The sequence below is a fragment of the Centroberyx gerrardi genome, chromosome 16, assembly GCF_048128805.1.
Source record: "Centroberyx gerrardi isolate f3 chromosome 16, fCenGer3.hap1.cur.20231027, whole genome shotgun sequence".
Lineage (NCBI taxonomy): Eukaryota > Metazoa > Chordata > Actinopteri > Beryciformes > Berycidae > Centroberyx > Centroberyx gerrardi.
This window is the reverse complement of record NC_136012.1, coordinates 28908037-28931115: the sequence shown is the minus strand read 5'-3', so window position 1 is coordinate 28931115 and position 23079 is coordinate 28908037. Positions and strand designations below refer to the sequence as shown.

General features: G+C 43.0%; 3 protein-coding genes across 4 annotated transcripts in view; 2 read left to right on the top strand and 1 right to left on the bottom strand.

The window, feature by feature from the left end:
• The window catches only part of cox18 (cytochrome c oxidase assembly factor COX18), a 65525-nt gene extending 47098 nt beyond the window's left edge, over window positions 1-18427 (top strand). Inside the window, exon 7 of the mRNA XM_078289160.1 lies at window positions 18273-18427. The gene's annotated coding sequence lies outside the window, so the exon portion shown is untranslated. The remainder of the gene's footprint in view (window positions 1-18272) is intronic.
• On the top strand, window positions 11878-14113 carry LOC144542467 (PI-actitoxin-Avd5a-like). Of its 2 annotated transcripts, XM_078289312.1 has the most exons (5): window positions 11878-12132; window positions 12230-12249; window positions 12370-12464; window positions 13383-13461; window positions 14071-14113. In XM_078289312.1, the coding sequence occupies exons 1-4, from the start codon at window positions 12081-12083 to the stop codon at window positions 13441-13443; spliced, it is 228 nt and encodes a 75-aa protein (XP_078145438.1). In that variant the 5' UTR covers window positions 11878-12080; the 3' UTR covers window positions 13444-13461; window positions 14071-14113. The 2 variants fall into 2 exon arrangements, with proteins under 2 accessions (XP_078145438.1, XP_078145437.1); XM_078289311.1 differs by lacking the exon at window positions 14071-14113 and having other exon boundaries at window positions 13383-13610.
• On the bottom strand, window positions 16873-21871 carry ltc4s (leukotriene C4 synthase). Its single transcript, XM_071899584.2, has 5 exons — window positions 21757-21871; window positions 21203-21302; window positions 19015-19085; window positions 18443-18524; window positions 16873-17702 (listed from the first exon to the last, which is right to left on the bottom strand). The coding sequence occupies exons 1-5, from the start codon at window positions 21812-21814 to the stop codon at window positions 17558-17560; spliced, it is 456 nt and encodes a 151-aa protein (XP_071755685.1). The 5' UTR covers window positions 21815-21871; the 3' UTR covers window positions 16873-17557.
• Window positions 21872-23079: the final 1208 nt, after the last annotated feature.

The following is a 23079-nucleotide window of genomic DNA, read 5'->3' as shown; positions in this document are numbered from 1 at the left end:
ATGAGAGTCACGGCAGGACGCCTCTGCGTTTCAAAGGGATTCAACACTCACATACATTACTAGAGAAAATGAACAGCCGCTTATCTGCACCACGCCAAACTGATAACGACTTTCTCACCGGATGGCCAGACAGGACTCTTCAGAAACACAAACACACACCAGGCATGGGGACTCGAGTCACATGACTTGGACTCGAGTCTGACTCAAGTCACAATTTTAATTGCTTGAGACTTGACTTGATGCATGAAGAGAAGACTTGAGACTTGACTTGACTTGGGTTCTGGTGACTTGGGACTTGACTCTGACTTGTACTTTGATGACTTGAAAAGGTTTCTAAAGTCTTGACTTGAGATCTTGTGTTTGTGTAAATGACTTAGATTGAAAGTGATGAGATTTGTTCCAGCGGACGACTGAATTTAAATTCTGTTTTCTGAATTTGTATGGAATGATTGAATTTATTGAAGTTGAAACTGATTATAGAAATCAAACTCATGATGCTCTTACCAAGTTTTTATCCTATTAAAACCATATTGCATTGAAAAGTCCTAGATATTTAGTTTTCTTTAAGATATTAAATTGATACTGGACTCTTGATTTGTTCTGACTTGACTTGCTGTTCTACATTTAGACTTGAGACTTGTGCCTTAAGATGTGAGACTGAATTGGGACTCAAGCAAAGTTGACTTGTTATTAATCGATTATCAAAATAGTTGGCGATTAATTTAATAGTTGACAACTAATCGATTAATCGATTAATCGTTGCAGCTCTAAGTGGAAGTGGTTCTAGCTGAGTTAATCTGTTTCAGCCGATGTCCGTTAGCTGTTTGAAGTTAGTGAATGCTAACTTTGCTTCTCCAGTAAGGTAGGCTAAGCTACGTTAGTTTATATCCTGGGCTAAAGTTGATGATGCTGACCAGCTAGGTTTGCTAATATATTGATTTTGACGAGAAGAGCTAGCAAGGGAAGCACAATGTTTGATAATGCTATGCTAACCTCGTCGCTAACGTCAGCTTTCCATTGAATTTTTACAGTTTGCTCTTGTGACTCATCTGCAGTTTTCAAGCAACACACTTGACGGCCTGAATGTCCAGACTTGCGTTGTCACCATAGCAACTACAACAGCCTGCAATAAGCGGTTTCAGACCCTGTAACCAGTCCTGAAACTAACGTGTGCTTACTTACTAACTGAGGCCGGTTCCACTGCTCCAAACTGGTCGCTTTACTTTCCGTGCTGAGGAAACAGGATGTAACTGCAGCACACATCCTGGTGGCTTAGTTCTGCTGTTTTGGGGTTTTTACTCTAATGCATGTGCAGCAGCAAGCCCTAAAACAGATCTATTCAACCAAAACCAAACTTATTGCTATGCCATAACCATTTATAAACGTATTAATACCGGACTGAAATAAATATTCCCATTTATTACAGTAGTTGTGTGTTCTTTTACTGCAGAGAAACGTAATCCCTGACCTGGAAAGATCTCACAAGACTCAGAATAGTGACTACTAAGTAAAGATCTGTTTTCTATCAACCAATGAGGTGGTGCCCAGATAACGAGTGTAAAATTAATTTTTCATCAAAATAGTAGGACAGAGGGAAGATCAGCTGCTTCTGTCCCACAAAGCCAGTTCAGCAGTCCGGCTTCAGGAAACCGAACGCTGCTGATAACCGGTCTGATGCAGCTGCTTATCAACCGGCTCCGTCAGCCCAGGACGTACCTATCAGCTGTGAGCACGTTCACATGAAAGAGGCGGGCTTTGTTACAAATAGCCAATCAAAAGCGACATGGACAGATCCAGAGCAGCAGATTTAATATGAGAAAAGATCAAATTTAATCCGGTGGGGAAATCAGGTCGTTGCAGCGGCAAAAGTGTTCAGGGAGGAAGAGGAAATATCACACAGTTCTTCTCACTGCCAAGACACAGTGTTTATTCCTCTCATTGATAAAATATTGTGTCACACTGAGGCTGTAAAGTCTCCTCATGTTGCCCAGAGCTGTGTGACGGAGCATAAGTGCAGTCTATTGATCACTGTCGGGAAATCCTATGAAAGAAACAATAGGGCGGCCCGGCCAAAACCACAGGCGGCAAAACATGTCTGTATTGATATCAGGGTCACATTATTTGAGACGACAGAGGCTCCGTCCTCTATATGACGACGCCACAGCGCCGAGCGGCAGCACAGACACACGGGACACGAGACGCTTCGCAGCCCGAGCAGAAACACACCGGCAGACTTCAGCCTCTTCTCTTCTCTCTGCTTTGACTCCACTTCTCTCAACATGACCGGGAAGATTGTTCTGCTGCTGTGTGTGGCGGTTTTCCTCTCTGTGGGTAAGATCTGAATCCTACTGTCAGATATAACAGTGAAATGCATTAGTGTTTATGGTGAGCTGCTCTGACCTTTAACACTTTACTGTCACTCTTGCAGCTGCAGAGACCGGGAGGGTAAGAAACCTTCGTACAAATGTCTTTCTAGTGCAGTTAAAGTTCAAATTTGAAAATTCAATCTTCAATCTTCAATTCAATTCAATTCAATCGTAACTTGAATGAAGTGACTGCAGTAATGGAGACTGTATTGTACCTGGTGGTTTTGCTAGCCCCCCTGCCGTGGGCGTACCTGTACAATGAGCGACGCTCCGGTGTGCGGCAGCGACGGAGTCAGCTACGACAACGAGTGTGCTCTGTGTGTCAGCAACCTGTGAGTACAAGCAGGGTGTTATAATTATATCATTGTCATGACGCTCGTTCAAGTTACAACAAATGAGGGAGACCAGGCAGCAGTAGAGCCAATTAATCAATATTTATTTTAAAATAATCCAAAAGAACCAAGGCTAACCCTTATGATGATGATGATTTCTTTTATTTCCGTGTCATGCACTTCTAGTGCCCAACCCTCATGGGTTTACAAGACACACCAAAGTTACAGTTGCAGTGGTATTTCATTACATTTCATTTCATTACAAAATTACAGATTATTATACAGCTCGGTCTTAAAATATTCTGCCTTCTCTCCCAAGCTTGGCAAATAAAATCTGCTACAGAAAAGATTCCCTTCTTGAAGCACAACTCAAGTTTTTCTTAATCATCCAGCCCAAAGAAATCAACATAGAGGACATTTTACTAAAAAGTACATCCCTTACGTCCTCGTAGACGGGACAGTAAAGCAAGAAATGAACCTCATTCTCAGTTTCACCGAACTCACACAACAAACAGAGTCTGTCCTCTGGAGGGACATTAACCTGCCGGTCTGTAGTGGTAATGTTCCTGAACGTAACTCTGCACATGGGGATCTTTGTCTTTTGTTTAAATTATACTTCACATAAGGTTCTACACTGTAGCTGCTCTTTATGAGACAATAAGTTCGTAATTTTTGCTTATACCATATAGCAACAGACCATTTTTCTTTATACATGAGAAACATTTTCTCCTAATCTCCTGAATATCACAAAGTAACCTGTTCTGGAAAATGAATGACAAATCGTTCAAATAAAATAAGGATTTCAACTCCTTGGCCCAGGGATGACCATGCGAAATGTCCCAATTAAATATCTCTGATCAGACATCTTCACAAGTCTGTTCCAAAGCCGAAGCATTTGACCGATATGTCTGATGTTTGGAGATTCCCATCCCATATCTCCACTAATGGCCAAAACTGAAGTAAATTTATGGACTCCCAAAAAAGATGGAATAGCTCTGTGATGCACAGCGTTGCAACTTGTATGTTCACGGAAACGCCAAACACCAGAAGCATAGTCAGACACACACACACACACACATGAGTTACAGAGTTGTGTATAAGTATGGAAACCCAGATTATTGTTTAACTTTGTTCAGTACAGATCCCAGAGCTCTACCCACTGAGCTGGAACACTGACCGCTTCTGTAAATGTGCTCGTCCAGCGTCAAGCCAAGATATTTATACTGATCAGTATATGACAGCACTATTGAACCAAAATTAAAGACAACTGAACTTCTCTCCCCTGATTTTTGTCTAAAATGTACTATTTGTGTTTTGTCTTGATTTACCACTAGTCTCCATTTCCAGCACCATTCTGCAACAATGTTCAGCATAATCTGCAGATCTTTTTCATGTTCAGCAAGTAAGACTTTGTCATCCGCATAGGGCTGAACAATTAATCGAAATTTTATCGAAATCGCAATATGGCCTACTGCAATTTTCAAATCGCAGGAGGCGCAATATTTGTTAAAGGCGAAATGTGTGTCAAAATACCATTTTAAATTAAATATTGTCGTGCTGCAGAGATGTCCTGGCCTACACATCATATTCTACAGACTTAAGAAAACATCTTTGTTTGGTACAGATCCCCGCAAAAATCACACCATAATCATTTTAATACGTTTTTCAATGAAAATGAGAATAATGATGTAAAAATTATCATTCCCTCTAATATCGCAAATCATATCGCAATTGCAACATCAGTCAAAATAATCGCAATTAGATATTTTTTCAAAATCGTTCAGCCCTACATCGGCATATAATAATATGCCCACAATCTGATCATCAACTTTAACTCCCAGGCTGGAAGCTTTAATTTGAAGAGCTAAATCATTAACATAAATGGAAAACAATGATGGAGACAAAGCATCTCCTCGCCTCACACCAAACTGTTGGGAAAACCATCCAGTTGTGTTTTCATTAACCTGAACACGGGCAACAGCTGCTTGAAAAAGAGACTTAATGGCATAATAAAACTTCCCATTGACTCCAGAATTTAACAACCTATATTGAAGAAGATCCCTATTAATCCAGTCAAAAGCCTTCTTGAAATCAATAAAACAAACAAATGTAGACCTATTCTCCTTAATTCTTGCACGTACAATGGAAGTGACTGCATATATATGATCAATACATGCTCTGGCTTTTCTAAATCCATTTTGCTCATCCACAAGCAAACCTGTCTTCTCAAGGTGGTCTACAAGTCTGCAATTTAAAAGTGAGGAATACAATTTATATACACAGCTAATAAGACTTACACCCCTATAGCTGAGCGGCAGCTTGGGATCATTTTTTGAAGATTTAGGAATAGGTTTAATAACGCTCTTGTGCCACTGTGCAGGAATAATGCCGCTGTCAAAACAAGACCGAAACAACTCAAATAACACGTTACACAACCTCGGCCACTTCAACACTTCATTGGAAATTTCGTCAATTCCAGTAGCTTTTTTCAGTTTGCATTTATCTATTATCTTTTTTACCTCTTCAATAGAAAAATTTGCATTCAAAAACATATTACAGCTATTTACATCAGTCTTCATTTCAGTTTCCATTACCTCTTTTAAACTAGTTATTTCCTTCAAAAAAAAAAACTTCATCAAATGAATTGTTGCAGCCAGAAAACAAATCTGCAAAGTCCTTTTCCCACTGATGTAATCCAACTCCTAAAACAGAGCTGCATTCACCATTCTCTAGTTTTACCTCCATGGGTATTTCCCTAGACTTTCTGGGACCCAGTTTATTAATTTCATTCCAGAACTGTTGGGGATTATGAGTTTGTAAGTAATCAATATGCAATAAGAGACCTCTATTAAAATTACGTTTCACAGTGCGTAACCTCTTGTCAAATTTGGTTTGCCTTTTCTTAAATTCTGTCTTCAGCCCTTCCCTCAGGTTTTTGTTTTTACATCTTAGAAACTGTTTCTCTGCTGTTCTTAAATTGTCCCACAAAGTCTGCAGATCTCATTACATTTCCTCTTAACACATTTATTCATTGCTGTATAAACACAGCCACATAATCTATTTTTAATGCATCCCAATTGCTCAATAAGGTCCAGCAATATGGTGTTACACTGGCTAGAGGACAAAAATGAATCAGGGAGTCGCCTTTGTGGTACAATTTTTCTAGTATACTGTAAATGTGAATCCTCTTTAGCAAAATAAGGTCTTACTTGAACCTTTAACATCAGTAAAGAATGGTCAGGTAATTTACATCTATCCCCCAGTAACGAGAAGCCCTCTCCCCCTAATCTCTCAATTAACTCATTTGGGGTGAAAACACAGAACCTAACACAATTATTTAAGCCTTCATCACTCTGTGATTTAAGTGTCTTAAACTCATCACGGTGCGACCTGAGTTCCGCCATGACAGCGTTCATGTCGCTGTTTTCAGCTTCTATGCTAACCCTTATGAGGAGTGACAGTCAGTGGATCAGTGTGTAGTGCAGGTGTTGGATGCATGGTCAAGTAGGACCCATCCCAAACCAACCCCTCGCCCTCTCCACTCCCCCTCCGTTTGTGCATTCACATGGAGCGTTCTCCATATTAAGACCCATCCCAAACCAATTAGCGGGGAGTGTAAGTGGACTGTAAAACCCTCCGACAGCAAGTCTAGATCGATGCAGACCCACATGGTGTAAAGCAGGACTCCCTCTCCTCTGTGATGATAAAGGAGTTGGATGTGTATCTAAACATGGTGAAAGTATCAAAACTAAATCCACACAATCCATATTAGAAAAGCGAGCCTCTAAACGAGCCGTTTGGACTTCCGTAACTTTGCGGCGTCACAAAGGTTCGCTCATTATCATTTCTGTAAGAAATAATAGACTAACAAAGTGTTTTTTTCAAAGCGGTCGAGCGGTCGTCGTCGTTTATTACCGGAGAGTTTTCCCTACCTGTAGCCGCCGGGCCGCGGCGTCTCACGTTTCGCTCTCGAAACGGTCAGCCGATCGGAACGGAGGGTCGTTAATATTAATGAGCCTTAAAGACACGGCGACAGAAACGGCCTGTTCTTGGTAAGGCTCAGAGAGATGCTGGAAAATGAACGTGGAGAAATGGATTGAGAGTGTTTTTGGTTCATGACACCACACACACAGCTTTGAATGGACAGAAAGACACTAAATAAAACTCTGGAGAGTGGAGGATATGGACCTTTAAGTTCCGTCTTCGTACTTTATACTTTTTGATCATGCTCACACACCTTTGTTTTTCTCATGCTGACTTTACAGCCTCAAACAAAATCACAGAATGTGTGGTGAAGTTTAAAACTTTCACTTTGTCCCTCAGGTCGCTTGACTTGTAGCAAACCTATAAATGCCTTTATACATGTGATTCTCATGGTTTTGGATGTTATGTGTTTACAGTGACAGTTGCAACCTGTTATCTTTGCCTCTCGTAAATTTTGAAACGGCAAAACAGCCACGGTCGCCATGGTGACGACTGCTGCCAATTCTTCCAGTAGAGTGGCGAGGGCGTCCCACAGTTTGTCAGTGTATTTCTGCCCTGCCCCGTCATCAGAAGGCCCTCCACAGCTGCCAGAGTAACTTGATTTGGAGAGAAGTGGCGGTGGGTAGAGGCTGGTTTGGGATTGGGCCTAGGTGTGTGTGAGTGCTGGCGGGGTGCACCCAGTTTGCCAGAGCAGCGAAACAAACTTAAAAAGAGACAAAAGGCCGGGGCATTGGCTCACCGGGAGGAAGGCAGCAGGCCAGCAGCTAGAACCAGCAGGGAAACACCAGAGAGAGAGAAGAGACAAACAGGCAGGACCCCGACCTGGAGGCCCTCACGCCATCACATGTAAACACAGTTGTGATGAATCCGCATCAGCTGATACGTTGTGTGAAATTTCTCTGCAGGGAGTCAGGCGGCAACGTCACGATCGTGAGCGAAGGACCCTGCGATGACTAACTGATGACATCATCACATGTATCTTTGATTTCTCTGCTTGAATGTAAATGTTAGAATGCAGCACACACACACACACACACACACACACATGTACACACACTCACACTTAACTCACTCATACTCACTGCAACAAAGCCATATATGTTCATAATTAAAACATATTTCCTTTATAATGATGATTTGTTTTAGATTTTGATAACATTGATTTTCTTTGATTTCTGTGAAATCTTTGAGCATTAAAGGTTTACCTTACTTACTTTTGTGTTCTGTAGATGATGAGCTACATCACAGCAGATTATCACCCACTCAGCACTCACTTGTGTTCAGCATGGTGAGGTTTTCTGGAAATCACCAGCAAGCTTTAGCTGCTGAAGCAAACTTTAGCTAGCAGGAAAAAGGGCATGTAAAGTCCTGGACAGACAGGAAGCGTCAGGCACATACCTATCAGCTGTGAGCACGTTCACATGAAAGAGGTGGGGTTTGTAACACATAACCAATCAAATGCAACGTGGACAGATCCAGAGCTGCAGATTTAATATGAGATAAGATGAAATTTATCCCTGCGGGGAAATCAGGTCGTTGCAGCAGCAAAAGTGTTATGATTCTGGGTGGAAAAGGAAATATCACACAATTCTTCTCACTGCCCCTCATTAAGACACAGTCTTCATTCCTCCCATTGATACAGTATTGTGTCAAACTGAGGCTGTGAAAAGATTTCATCTTCAACAAACAAAACAAGAAGTCCGGAAATTAACAGGTAACAATTTTGTAATTATGAGAGACTTATAAGGTAGTTATGGTATAACTATTTTTGTAATTATGTTACTGTTACCCTGAAATTATTTTTTAGTGTGCTAAAAAATAATTACAGGGTAACAGTAACATAATTAGGGGGGACAAAACAAATGCTATTGGTGCTTGTTCCCTGTAGTTCCCCTCCAGACTTCTTGTTCTGTAACTACAGCATTGTTATTTATTAGTACCCCATAATTACAAACTAGTTACACCGTAATTAGCGGGCTGTAACATAAAGTGTTACCAAAAAAATATTTGAGCCAAGTTCAAAGCCAAACCAAATACAGAGAGCATTTCAACTACTGTTACAGCAGTAAGATGGTTAATGGTTAAAGCTGCAATAAGCAAAACTTTCTGACCACTAGAGGGCGACAGAAACCACAACACATTTGTAAACTAGAAGGGCTTAGTTTAGTGAGGTTTAGTGAGCGAGGGAGGAGACAAGCTAGTTTTTAAAAAATGAAAAGCTACTGAATGGAGCGGGAGGAGCTTCGTTGCAGAGCAATGAAGCTGACTGGGAAGGTTGGCTACTGCACAACGCCGAGACCCCAAGCTAACCCAAGCCCCGAGAGATGTCAAGATGATAGATGATGTCCTCCAGCCGGGGGTGAGTATGTTAACTTATCCTCATTTTAAAATCCAGAATGGGCTGTTATATAGAGTGGCCAAGATTGGGGGGGGGGGCTTGTTAACCAGCTACCTGTGCCAAGCCCCTATATTTCGAAGGTGCTGGGGACTCACCTTGAGACGGAGAAGATCCTCCAGTGGATCACTACAAGATTCTACTGGCCTGGTATTGTATGCGCTGTCCGGGACTACTGCCGGCACTGTGGCAAATGCCAAGTTAACGCCCCCAAATCTAATTTTTGAAGCTCACTGGTCCCTCTGCCGATTATTGAGACTCCTTTTAGCCAGCTAGCTATGGATATTGTCGGTTCACTGCCACAATCTAGCCGGGGCCACGGCTTTATTCTGGTGATCCTGGACTACGCTACCTGCCCCCGAGTCCATTCCATTACGCACTGCCAGTGCCAAGGCTGTGGCCAGAGAAGTCTTCAACCTATCGCTGACGAGACACTGACCGACCAGGGGTCCTGCTTTATGTCACAGGTAATGAAAGAACTATACAGCAAACTTCAGGTGAGCCGATTACGTACGTCTGTCTATCATCCCCAAACCGATGGTTTAGTGGAGAGATTTAACAGTACCCTGAAAAGCATGGTAAAAAAAGTGACAGAAACTGATGTGAAAAACTGGGATCAGTTGCTCCCCTATCACCTTTTCTCCATCAGGGAAGTCCCACAAAGCTCTAGCTTTCAAGCTGCTCTACAGCCGGCGGCCCCGCGGGATCCTGGACCTCACAAAGGAAGCGTGGGAACAGCAGACGTCCCCACACCGATCAACGAGCACGTTGAACAGATGCACCACCGTATGTCACAGATATGGGCCCTGGTAAGAGAGCATATGACGAAGGCACAAGCGGCCCAGGCTAAGGTATACAATCGACCCGCCCAGATACGGATAAGTTCCAGCCTGGAGAGAAGGTGCTGATTCTCATTCCTACAAATGAGGGTAAATGCCTGGCAAAATGGCACGGACCCTATGGGGTAATGGAGAAGACCGGCCCAACTACCGTGTGCGACAAACAGGTCGTCGAAAAGCCCAAATATATCAAGTTAACCTGATGAAGAAGTGTATGAGCCCAGTGAACCCCCTCTACTGCCGGCGTTGCTGACCCAAACACCGCCCCCAAGTCCGGATCCAGTTCCCATGGGTGAACTCCTAATGCCGCAGCAGCAGCAAGACCTTAAGGAGGTGACGTCCCAGTTCCGAGATGTGTTTTCTGACCAGCTGGGACGAACGAACGTCATATACCATGACATCATAACCGAACCGGGCAAGGTTGTCCGACAACGCCCCTACCGCATCCCTGAAGCCAAACGGGCCGCCATACAGGAGGAAATACAGAAGATGTTGAAGATTGGAGTCATATAAGAGTCCCACAGCGCCTGGTCCAGCTCCATTGTTATGGTGCCAAAACCTGATGCGTATCCCCTCGATTCTGCAACGACTTCCGGAAGGTTAATGAAATATCTCAGTTTGACGCCTATCCCATGCCCAGAGTCGACGAGCTGATAGAACAACTGTTTATCTTTACACTAGACTGACGAAAGGTTGTTGGCAGGTGCCCCTCACCGACCAGGCAAAAGATAAAACCGCTTTCTCCACTCCCGATGGCCTATACCAATACACAGTCCTCCTGTTTGGGGTACATGGAGCCCCCGCCACCTTCCAACGAAAGATGGATAAGGTCCTCAGACTTCATCAGAGATACGCAGCAGCTTACCTGCATGACATAGTTATCCATAGCACCGTCTGGACGACCCATTTGCGACATCAACTAACTATGCTGGAAGCTTTAAAACAGGCTGGTTTAGTGGCGAACCCGAAAAAGTGTTGATTGGGCCTGGAGGAGGGAGGCTACCTAGGCCACACTATCAGGAGAGGTGTGTTGAAACCACAGCAGAAGGAGGTGGAGAGCATCTGCAGTTGGCCAAAGCCTCTGACAAAAAAACAGGTGAGAACATTTCTGGGGCTAGTGGGTTACTACCGGCAGCTTATTCCCCATTATGCGGCTCTGTCCGATCCTCTGTATGACCTCAACCAAAACAGGCAACCTCACCACGTCAAGTGGACGGATGAAGCAGACCTACGGCAGGCTCTGTGTAAAGAACCGGGACTGTCAGCCCCAAACGTCCGACAACCATTCATCCTGCAGACGGATGCCTCAGAGTCAGGCTTGGGTGCTGTAATGTCACAGATAATCAATGAGGGTGAACATCCCATAATGTACCTGAGCCGTAAGCTCCTTAAATATGAGAAAAACTATCTCATATTTCGCTATTGTCTTGCTATTAAGTGGGCAATGCACAAGCTACGCTATTACTTGATTGGTAGACAGTTCACTCTGGAAACAGATCATGCACCACTGAATTGGATGTACCAAAATGAAGGGAAAAATGCACGAGTAACAAGGTGGTTCCAAGAGTTTTAAGGTTTAAGGTGGACCTGTCTCTCTCTCTCTCTGGGGGCGGCCCTGAGGGAGACAAAGACGCCACGCCCTGACGAGAAGCGTCTGGAAGCAGAATGGACGCCAAGTTGGCCACGAGTCTTCCCTCCTTCCCTCTCCCTCACCGACCTCTCTGTGTGTTCCCCAGGTGCCGCCCTGCCAGTGAGTTTGTTTCCTCCTCCACGTCCCCTCCCCTCACTTTTTACGAATAAAGAACCCTTTATGTTTTGGAATATTGTGTCACATTGAGGCTGTAAAAAGATTTAATCTTCACAAAGTCTCCTCATGTTACCCAGCACTGTGATGGAATATGAGTGCAGTCTATATCACTGTCAGGAATCCTATGAAAGAAACAATAGAGCGACCTGGTCAAAATCACAGCCAAAAAATTGCTGTATTGATATCAGGGTCACATTATTTGAGAGGACAGAGGCTCCGTCTTCTATATGACGACGCCACAGCGCCGAGCGGCAGCACAGACACACGGGACACGAGACGCTTCGCAGCCCGAGCAGAAACGCACCGGCAGACTTCAGCCTCTTCTCTTCTCTCTGCTTTGACTCCACTTCTCTCAACATGACCGGGAAGATTGTTCTGCTGCTGTGTGTGGCGGTTTTCCTCTCTGCGGGTAAGATCTGAATCCTACTGTCAGATATAATAGTGAAATGCATTAGTGTTTATGGTGAGCTGCTCTGACCTTTAACACTTTACTGTCACTCTTGCAGCTGCAGAGGCCAAATGTAGGGTAAGAAACCTTCAGACAAATATCAAAGTTGAACATTTAAGTGGAATCTGTTGATTTTTAGTAACTTGAATGTTGTGACTGCAGTAATGGAGAATGTATTGTAACTGGTTATTTTGCTAGCCCCGCCCCCTTCTCTGCCCTGCAGTCTACGACCCGGTGTGCGGCAGCGACGGAGTCACCTACAGCAACGCATGCATGCTGCGTGCCCACAACCTGTGAGTGCAAGCAGGATATTATATTCATCTACACCTGATATCATACCTGTATGTGCTTATCATCAGACAGATCAATAGGCTGGCAGCAGCCTGCAGGTTCGAGAACTGGCCCTCGACCAGAAGGTCACCGGTTTGTAGCCCTGACCAGCCGGGGAAATCTGGGCAGAGCAAGTGAATAAAGATTTTTTTGGGGGGCATTTTCGCCTTTATTAGACAGATGAAAGTATAGAAAGACTGGGAGCAAAGACTCTATTTTTAAGACAATTGAAAAAAATGTCTACATCCAAGGAAGGCATGGCACCATTTTTTTTTACCAAGCAAGTATCAACAGCATCCTGCAGCCAGAATTTTTGGATCTGAGCTTACACCACTAGCTGAAATTTACCAAACCAGACTACAAAGGAAGAGCCTTAAAATTCTTAAGGACCTCTCTCACACGGCCAACCTGCTTTTTAAATCCCTACCTTCTTTTAAAAGACTCAGTAGCATTAAGACCAGAACTTCTAGGTTCTGAAATAGCACTTATCCAGAGGCTGTCTGCCTCCTGAACTCTTCTACTGAGGCACTACAGACGGTTTGTCAGATCTAAGGGAGTGTGCAACATGACGGGTATAGTGGGTGTTTTAGTCCCCATGGTACATATTTCTCTTTTTATGGTATTTTAGTCGTGGTGTTTTATTATGCTTATGGTATTGTATTGCTTCTACTTCATGTCTTACTTTGTGTTCTATGTGTATTAAGTGTTTTCATTTTTAACCTTTCTTGTCCCTCTTGTGAGCTTGCCAAAGCAAATCCCAATCAACCAAGTTGAAATGGCAATAAAGTATTGAACTTGAACTATATATAAATTATATTATAACATGTAAACACAGTTGTGATGAATCCAACTGATATATGTTGTGTGTAATTTCTCTGCAGGAAGACAGGCGAACACGTTACGGTCGTGAGCAAAGGACCCTGCATGAATTCTGACGACTAACTGATGACATCATCACATGTATCTTTGATTTCTCTGCTTGAATGTAGATGCTGGAATGTAGCGCAGTTTGTGGAACACGCACACACACACATGAACATGTACACACACACACGTACACACACACTCACTCCTTAACTCACTCATACTCACTGCAGCATAGCCATATAGGTTCATCATTCAAATCTATTTCCTTTATAATGATGATTTATATTTTGACATCTCTGTAAAGGACAACATTGATTTTTCTTCTGTGAAATCTTTGAGCATTAAATCTTTGCCGTACTGTTTGTGTTCTGTAGATGATGAGCTACATCACAGCAGATTATCACCCACTCAGCACTTTTCACCCCAAATCTGTAAAACATGATCCTGTAGAGCAGCCAAACCAAATACAGAGACTTCAACTACTGTTACAGCAGTAAGACGGTTAATGGTTAGGAAAATGAGCATGAGGGTTCAGTCTGACAGATAATTGGTTCTGGAAGTATACTACTGAGACCACTAGAATTAACCACATTTGAGGGGAAATCATGAGAAGATGAAGGAACATTACAGTGATAATTAGGTTCATACTGCTCACTCTTAGCAAAGAAGAATCTTCGATAAATCCTTAAAAATGAACAACAGAGTTTTTGGCCACTAGTAGTGCTGGTGAAGTGGCTTCCCGCACAACAACAAAAACACCACGTGCCATGTGGTTTTCCAGCACGTGCACGAGGGCGTGTGTGCACGAGGAGACGCAGTGCACAATACTGTGGAGAGGGAGTCGACCCAGGATGTTTTTCCTCTCTGTTCACTCAGGAACCGCGTCGGCAGAAGAAAGACAGCTGAGAAACGAAAACCTGACGGTAACGTTGAGTGGAGAAAACTCCTGGATAAAGGAGAGTGTATAATAATGGAGAAGCTTTGGATCGGTGGAGAAAAGTGAAGTCAGAGGAAACATTTTGTAGCATTTTTTTTACTCTTTTTTTACTAGCTTGCTAGCTAGTCTAGCAATGTTACTACATTGAGCTGGAAATTCTAGTAAATGATGCTGATGGTGGAGCAGCTGGTATGTTTACCTGAAACGCTGCAACTTTGACTGTCAGTCAAATGAAAGGATGGAGATTTAAACATTGTAGCCTTGTAAACATTAAAAAGGCTTTCTGAACGTTTTTGATGGTAATACATTTATTCATCAGAGTCACTGGAGTCTATCAACATACTTTCTGTCTGTACGAGTGAAATTATGAATGTAAACAACTCACATTGTTTACATAGAAATCTCCATTGTTCATCTTTAATTTTTTCGCCTAAAATCTCCATGCAGACTCCTGCCTCCAGGAGGAATGGATGCTGGAGCAGTTTGGATGATGGACCAGAGTGGACCAGACTATAGGCTGAGTGGACAAAGCTGGTCCAGCAGGAGTGTAGAGTAGAGAAATCTTTATTATCCCCAATGGGGCAATTCCATTCCCAGCAAACAGTTACAATACACAGAAACATCAAAGGAACATATCCACATATTACAAAACACAGACAGTATCACACAATATCAATTTATATCCAACAAAAAGCTGTAGGCCTACATCCTCCCCCTCAGTATGCAGAAGCAGGGAACAGGCCCTTGTTCCACACGCCAAACTGCAGTTACATATTTAATCTGAATTTGCCTCCGGGATAAAAGAGCGCCGAAATCTGTTACTGCAACCTTTAGGGAGCCTGAACCTCCGCCCAGAGGGACGCAGGGACAGAGAAGAGAAGGTGCAGAAGAATATCCTGAGCTTTCTATGAACTCTCTTCTGATAGATATAACTCTTAGATATAACTAAGATCAGTCACTGCTCTCGCTCACAAGGCAGCTTCATCGATTCCGCCGTTATGAGAAGTTTTTTCAGGAGCGGGAGGGGCTGAAGGCCGCTTTTAAACAGCGAGGGAGGAGCCGAGCGAGTTTAAAAAAAATTAAAAGCTACTGAAACTTGGTGTGAAAACGTCCTTAGTGTCCTCCGCTTGGTTTTTGGTGTTAATGAATTTTTTTTTTGTTCCACTCCTCTATAAATATATGGGCATGCAAGAGGAGCTGTTGTGCCCGTGTGACTCAGAGCCGACCGTCAACAAGCTCAGATCCTGTACACACGTGTTCAGTTCAGTTCAGTTCAGTTCAGTCCAGTCCAGTCCAGTCCAGCCCAGTCCAGTCCAGCCCAGTCCAGTCCAGCCCAGTCCACTGAAGCCCTGCGACACTTACCGGTTAAACCTAACAGTGCGTTCAGACTACGGGCTTCAAAGCGACTCGACGTCATTCGTTTTCAATGGAAGCAGTGACACGACGCTACACTACAATTTTCTCTGTGTTTTGGCCTCCTGTCACATGAAAAGGTGTTTTAGGTCACTGAAAACGGAGCTTTTAGAAAACGCCTCCCAGGGTGGAGATTTTTCAAAACTCAGTTTTGGTGTATTCGTGTGGACAGGTGACACGGGGCTTTTGGAAAACGGTGACATCATAACCTCAATTTGCGCATGGCAATTGTTTTATTTGTATTGAGCAGCGTCAGGAACCTACGAGCCCACTACCTTACATGTGTTCAGTACTGTTAGGTTTAATTACGTGTTTATAAGTCAACCTTGCTGTATCTCTCTTACTTTACTCTTCTGCTTGAAATCCACGATCCGCCTCGCTTTTGAAAAAAAGTGGCAGAAACGAAGCGGAGCGCTCAGTTTGTTGCCAGGCAACCAAAGCAGCGCTGACTTGTCCTCTTGTGAGAAGTGAGCGTGGATCTTATCCGCTCTAGTTGAAATGTTTTCCACTCTTTGCACGACCAGCCGCGGGGGGGAAATCCACGAGCGTGGAGTCCGCACCCTGCCAGAGGAAATAATGACATCTGAGCGGAAACCGCTCCGCAACGTGAACGCTGCGGAGGCGATTTTTAATTGTTTTTGGGTTCTCGTGTGGACGGAGAGATTTTCTAAAACACCGTTGGTGTGGACAGGAATTTTTTTGAAAACGGAGGAAAAAATGTGTTTTCTAAAATATCTGTATGCGTGTGGACATAGCCTGATACTGACTGACTATGAATTTACCTCATTAAGATTTATTTCAGCTTAACAAGAGTGTTTCCCTGCCTTCTGCCTGATGCATGCTGGGAAAGCCCCCAGATTTTCACGAGCAGACAATCAATTATTTTTCATTTATTTCACACTACAAATATTTCAGATTTTTCTTTAGTCATAATGCTGTAATTCATGTTTACATACTTTTCAGTCTATATCTATATAGTTTTACTTAATGTCTTCTTGACATGTTGGCTCCTTCATGTTTAATTCCCTCTTTCGCTCTATTCTTATTTATTTTCTATTTTTTTGCTGGATCCTGTTTCTATCTGCTGCTGCAGCGACTCGGTTTCCCCTCGAGATCAATCAAGTTTCATCTAATTATTTTCTCAGTGAAACCTCTTGGTAAGCAGCTGCTTGTTTATTATTGTTTTACTTTAGATGTCAGTTTTTACATTTTGTTTAGTTCATAAATCACAGAGGAAGTGAAAGTTTAAAAAGAGCGGTCAGAGAGGTCAGAGGTCAGGAGGCAGAAACTCACCTGTTGACAAAATAAATTAGGAATACAAATTATGAATGAAAAATAAAAGTGACATAATAAACATACAAATACAAAACAAAATGAAAGTTGAACGTCTTCTTGTCACATTAAAAACACTGAAGTCACACTGAACTAAACCAGAATATTGATTTGTCAGAATCAAATGGAAGAAAAAAATCACATTGAATTAATTAAAACTCAAACTGCAGAAGCTCTGGATTTAAAATCTTCACATCCAAACTTCCAGCTGTCAGTGCAGCAAAGCAGCTGATGGTTTAACAACATCGCCACCTGCTGGGAAGATTTATAATGGGAAGAGACCTTTTCTTTAAATGATGGAACTTTTTAAACCAAGTGATGGAACTTTCTGAAGGACAGCAGGTGACAAAAAACAGATTTTAGAGACTGAATGATCACGATTGACTGAATTCAGGTAATATTCATATTTTTTTATCACATATACAACTAAACTCTCAGCTGCTACCAAACATCTTGTCTCTTATTCAGACTCTTCTGTTGGACTCTTCCTCCTCCTCCTCCTCCTCCTCAGACCTCCAGGCTCAGGACAGACAGGAGGTGCTGGACCAGGTCCAGGTCCAGGTAGAAGCGACAGAGGGAGGAGAGAACGCCGAGGGAGGAGAACCCGAGGAGAACCCAGAGAACCCGAGCACTGAAATACAGAGGAGTGAGACTGGAGAGAGAGAGAGAGAGAGAGAGAGAGAATTAACAATGGAAAAAATCATCTGTCACACATAAATTTGTGTATTGATTGAATTGATATTATAGAGCCTTTACAGTTTTATCACTAAGCTGCTCCCACCAACACTGTAGAACTGTGTGTTAGTTAATAAAGTGTAAATCTGTAGAACTGTGTGTTAGTTAATAAAGTGTAAATCTGTATGAAGCAGAGAGCAGCTGAGTCAGCTTGTTGTGGTGTGGCTGTAGATCCATTCAGTAACGTTCTCAGTAAAAGTGAATAGTGTGATAAGGTGGATTTGGTTACTGTGACACAGTAAACTGTCTTGTCTTTAGCCCTAGTCTCTACTCCAAAACACTCTGAGTTGTAGCTTGAGAAGAGTCAGCTCAGTTAACCTGAACAAACTGTTAGCTAGCTAACTAGCCGGCAGGCTCAGACAGACAGACAGGCAGACAGACAGACAGAGAGACAGACAGACAGACAGACAGACAGACAGAGACAGACAGACAGACAGAGACAGACAGACAGACAGAGAGACAGACAGACAGACAGACAGACAGACAGACAGAGACAGACAGACAGACAGACAGACAGACAGACAGACAGACAGACAGACAGACAGACAGAGAGACAGACAGACAGACAGACAGACAGACAGACAGACAGACAGACAGACAGACAGACAGAGAGACAGACAGACAGACAGACAGACAGACAGACAGACAGCTCCTCACCGTCCCTGAGCTGACTGGGAATATCCACGGAAGTAAAGGAAGCGTCCGTATAAATAGAGAAGACCGCAGAGCGAGGACAGACCTGCAAACAACACAACAAACACAACAACACAACAAACACAACAACACAACAAACACAACAAACACAACAAACACAACAACACAACAAACACAACAACACAACAAACACAACAACACAACAAACACAACAACACAACAAACACAACAACACAACAAACACAACAACACAACAAACACAACAACACAACAACACAACAAACACAACAACACAACAAACACAACAACACAACAAACACAACAAACACAACAAACACAACAAACACAACAACACAACAAATACAACAACACAACAAACACAACAAACACAACAACACAACAAACACAACAACACAACAATCGGAACATAGAGAACAAACAGCTTCATTAACAGTGCAGCACGTCACTCCTACATGCTACAAACACATTTAATTACTACCTGGAAATCATTACAGTGATTTTAATATTCCATGTTAATGAACAGTGAGCTGCTGAGCGGTTTTGTGTGTCAGCACCTTGACTGAAGAAGAGTCCGGAGGTCCAGAGAACTGTGATGAAGATCGGGAAATACTCTGAACAGTTCGCCCTGAACACAGGAGACAGCATCAGAATACAATATAAAACAGGCATTTAATACATTGCATTATTAATTACAGTAATAACAATATCAATAAAGTATACAACTAATATATTCCTTTTGATACTACTACTACAATTACCACTACTACTACTGTCACTACTACAACTGTTTCCAAGACTGCATTTTATCATCTTAAGAACTTTGCTAAAGTTCAGCTGTTTCTCTCTCAAGCTGACAGAGACATTAAAGGAATAGTTCACCCAGAAATTAAAATTCGGTCATTATCTACTCATTCTCATGCCGGTACAAACTCAGGTGAGTGTTTTTTCTTCATGCAGCTTACCTGAGTTCTCCAGCTCGCTGCTGGAGGAGCTTCTTCCAGTGAACGGGGAGCCGGACGTTCTGCTTCAAAAAGGGCAACAAATGTCCATAAAATGACTCCATAAAGCTCGTGTAGTATAATCTAAATAATCTAATAATCTAATATAAAATAAGTCTTCTGACGCCTGACGATCGCTCTATGACAAAACCTCACGACGCCACTGTGGCCACGCTAGGTTTGTGTGTGGGACAGTGCACGACCTCCATCTCGCGACCTCCATCTTGCGACCTCCATCTTGCGACCTCCATCTCGCGACCTCCATCTCGCGACCTCCATCTTGCGACCTCCATCTCGCGACCTCCATCTCGCGACCTCCATCTCGTGCGGTTTTGTAATGCGGAAGTAAATGCAATGCCGATCGACTTGGATTTTCATGAAATAATGGATCAAATTACGTTTTTTTCGACTCATAGAGCAATCATCAGCCGTCAGAAGACTTTGATTATACACGAGCTTTATGGAGTCATTTTATGGACATTTGTTGCCCTTTTTGAAGCAGAACGTCCGGCTCCCCGTTCACTGGAAGAAGCTCCTCCAGCAGCGAGCCTGGAGAACTCAGGTACGTTGCATGAAGAAAAAACACTCACCCAAGTTTGTACTGGCATGAGAATGAGTAGATAATGACTGAATTTTAATTTCTGGGTGAACTATTCCTTTAACACTTTCATCACCTCCAGGATGGACTGCACTGCTCTCCTCATGGTCTGCCCAAAAAACAAAATTGGTCAGTTACAATTAATACAAAACTCAGCTGCTCGTGTGTGGACCAGGACCAGGACCAGGACCAGGACCAGGACCAGGACCAGGACCAGGACCAGGAGGAGAGCAGCACACTACACCAGTTTCAAAGCCTCTGCATTGGCTGCCTGTTAGTTTCAGGATGGATTTTAAGATCCTTTTACTGGTTTTTAAAGCTCTTAGTGGCCTTGCACCCAGCTGTCTATCAGACCTTCTCTGAGCTTATGAACCAATCAGAACCCTCAGGTCCTCCGGCGGCGGCGTTTGAATCATTCTGAAAGTCAAAACAAAAACCCACGGTGAGGCATCTTTTAGTTTCTGTGGTCCTCAACTCTGGAACCGCCTCCAGAAGACCTGAGGCTGCAGAGGGTGCTGACATTTTTAAAAGCAAACTCAAGACTTACCTTTTACATCTTAATCAGAACATTTTATTTTTTTTAAATGTATTTATTTAGTTATTTTTTATGTTTTTACCCATATCTTGTTTTATTTGTTTTAATCTTGTCTCTGGTGTTTCCTTCACTGTGTCCTACCAAGTTCTCATCTGTGAAGTTTCCTTAGTTTTGTGTCTTATCAGGTTTCAGTCTGTGAAGCACTTTGTGTCACATTTGTTTGTATGAAAAGTGCTAAAAATAAAGTCTGGCTGATTGATTGCTGCTACTGCTGTTACTGAAACTACTACTACTGCCACTAATAATAATGATATTAAAGCACATGTCAAATCCAAAGTTAAAGGAGTTAAAGGAGTTTACACAATACATGCTGTTTGGAATTCGACTTGTTAACATTTACTTGTTTTTCACTGTTTTTAAAATCCAAACTTCACAGGATCAGTGTCGATGAAAACACTGAAATAAGGAGAAAACAGAAAGTTTGGCTTCATGTTTTCTGTCCAGTTCGCTCCTCTCTACCTGACTGTTCTGATATTATATATATTATATATTTTTCAGACGTTTTAAGGACCAACACACACACACACACACACACACACACACACACTGACTGGGCACGGTAGATCCTCTGGAACTCGGGCGGTCCGGCGGTGGAGGGCGGAGACACAGAGTATTTCCTCCTGGCATAGATCACCTGGAAGGAGAAATAGGCTGGAGAACACACACACACACACACACACACACACGCACACACACACACACAGATACACACTGAACATTTTCATATTCATCCAGTGTGACTCCATATCAACACGCAGCTCATAAACATATTCTACACAAATTTGCATATAACTGCTCTGTATGCATCTATAGCACTTCATCCACACACACACACACACACACACACACACACACACACGCACCAATTACAAAGTCAAGAAACCCAGCAGCTTCCTGGTTTCAATACCTGAGTCTGGGGAGGAAAGACTCAGAGCAAAACACTGAAATAAAACCACATCAGCTGATACACCAAGACCCTCACACAGTGAATCTGTTATTACCAACTAACGGATAACTAAATCATCCATTAGTTATCCATTAGTTCAGTAACTCACTGCAGCCTTTCTGTCACCTCCCCTGGGATATTTCCCATGATTCCTCCTACCTTGCTCCAGCACGGCCAGCACCGACACGGCCGCCATGCCGACCACGTCCTGCAGCATCTCCGCTCCGAGGAGGAGAGGAGAGGAGAGGAGAGGAGAGGAGAGGAGAGGAGAGGAGAGGAGGACAGGGACAGACCCGTCCCACAGGCTGCAGGAGGAGGAGGCACAGACAGCAGCTCAGCTCACAGTAGTCATTAATCTGGTCAGTCACACCCCCCCCCCCCCTCACCCCACCCCTCTGGAAGCCCCTCCCACCTCTGGAAGCCCCGCCCCCTAACACACCTGAGGCTCAAACTCACCTGTTCCAACTGATTGTAATATCTGACTTTCTTTCTTTCCTCCTGCCTCATGTTTCTGTTTGTTTCATGTTATTTTTGTGCCTTTCTTTATTGACCAATACCCATTTGTTTTTATATAGTTTTACACTGCTGGTCTGTAAATGACTCTTAGGACGGTCTATTAATAAGGTAACCACTTCCCCAAGCTTTTATTTTATTAGTGCCCTTTTTTAATATTATGGGTCTAATATGGTCAAGTACAGTCATATTCACTGACATTGATGCAGAACTGGGAGTATTACCCTGTTATTATACAGTCTATGGTATTGCCAATAAAGTGAGCAACGGATGAACAGCTTCTTGGACTTAACCAGTGAACATTTAATACTCACCTGCTCAACCACAGCAAAAGAAATAAACTGTTGTTAAATTGACATGCTATAAATGGACTCTTTATAATTAAGGACATTTTTTCATTTTTTGGACTTTGCATTTCAAGCACTTTGAGAATTGTGTTTATTGTGGTATTTACATTGACATTTACAGTTATATGAGTGTCTGTACGTTAATGCATCTGTGCTAGTTATTTTGTACTGATGTGCTGATATGCTATGTTTATGCTGTTCATTGCAAGGGTTTGATCATATCTGCTTCTTCTAACTTAAGAATTTAGAAAACGTAGCTGATAATGTCAGAGTCAGCTAGCGTGAGAGAGTTGGAGGGGCAGATGGCTGGTTTCCAGCATGAAGTTCAAGATCTGCGGAGTGAGCTCCACACAGCGGTAGATGCGTCTGAGAGACTACGTCTGAAGGAAACTACTGAAGTGAAACAACAAAGTCTGACAGATCTCCAAGGTAAACGTCAGAAAGATGATGACCCACCTGAAGGTCCCCGACGCTCCGAACGCGCACGGAATCCTACGGAGAAGATGCGTGCGCTCCAAGGTGAAGAGGCCAAGGAAAGGGAGAAAAGGCTGCTATCCATGTACGAGCAATGGAAGCTCCACATACGCAAAGCAAGAGATCAACTGAAGACATACGTGCCAGA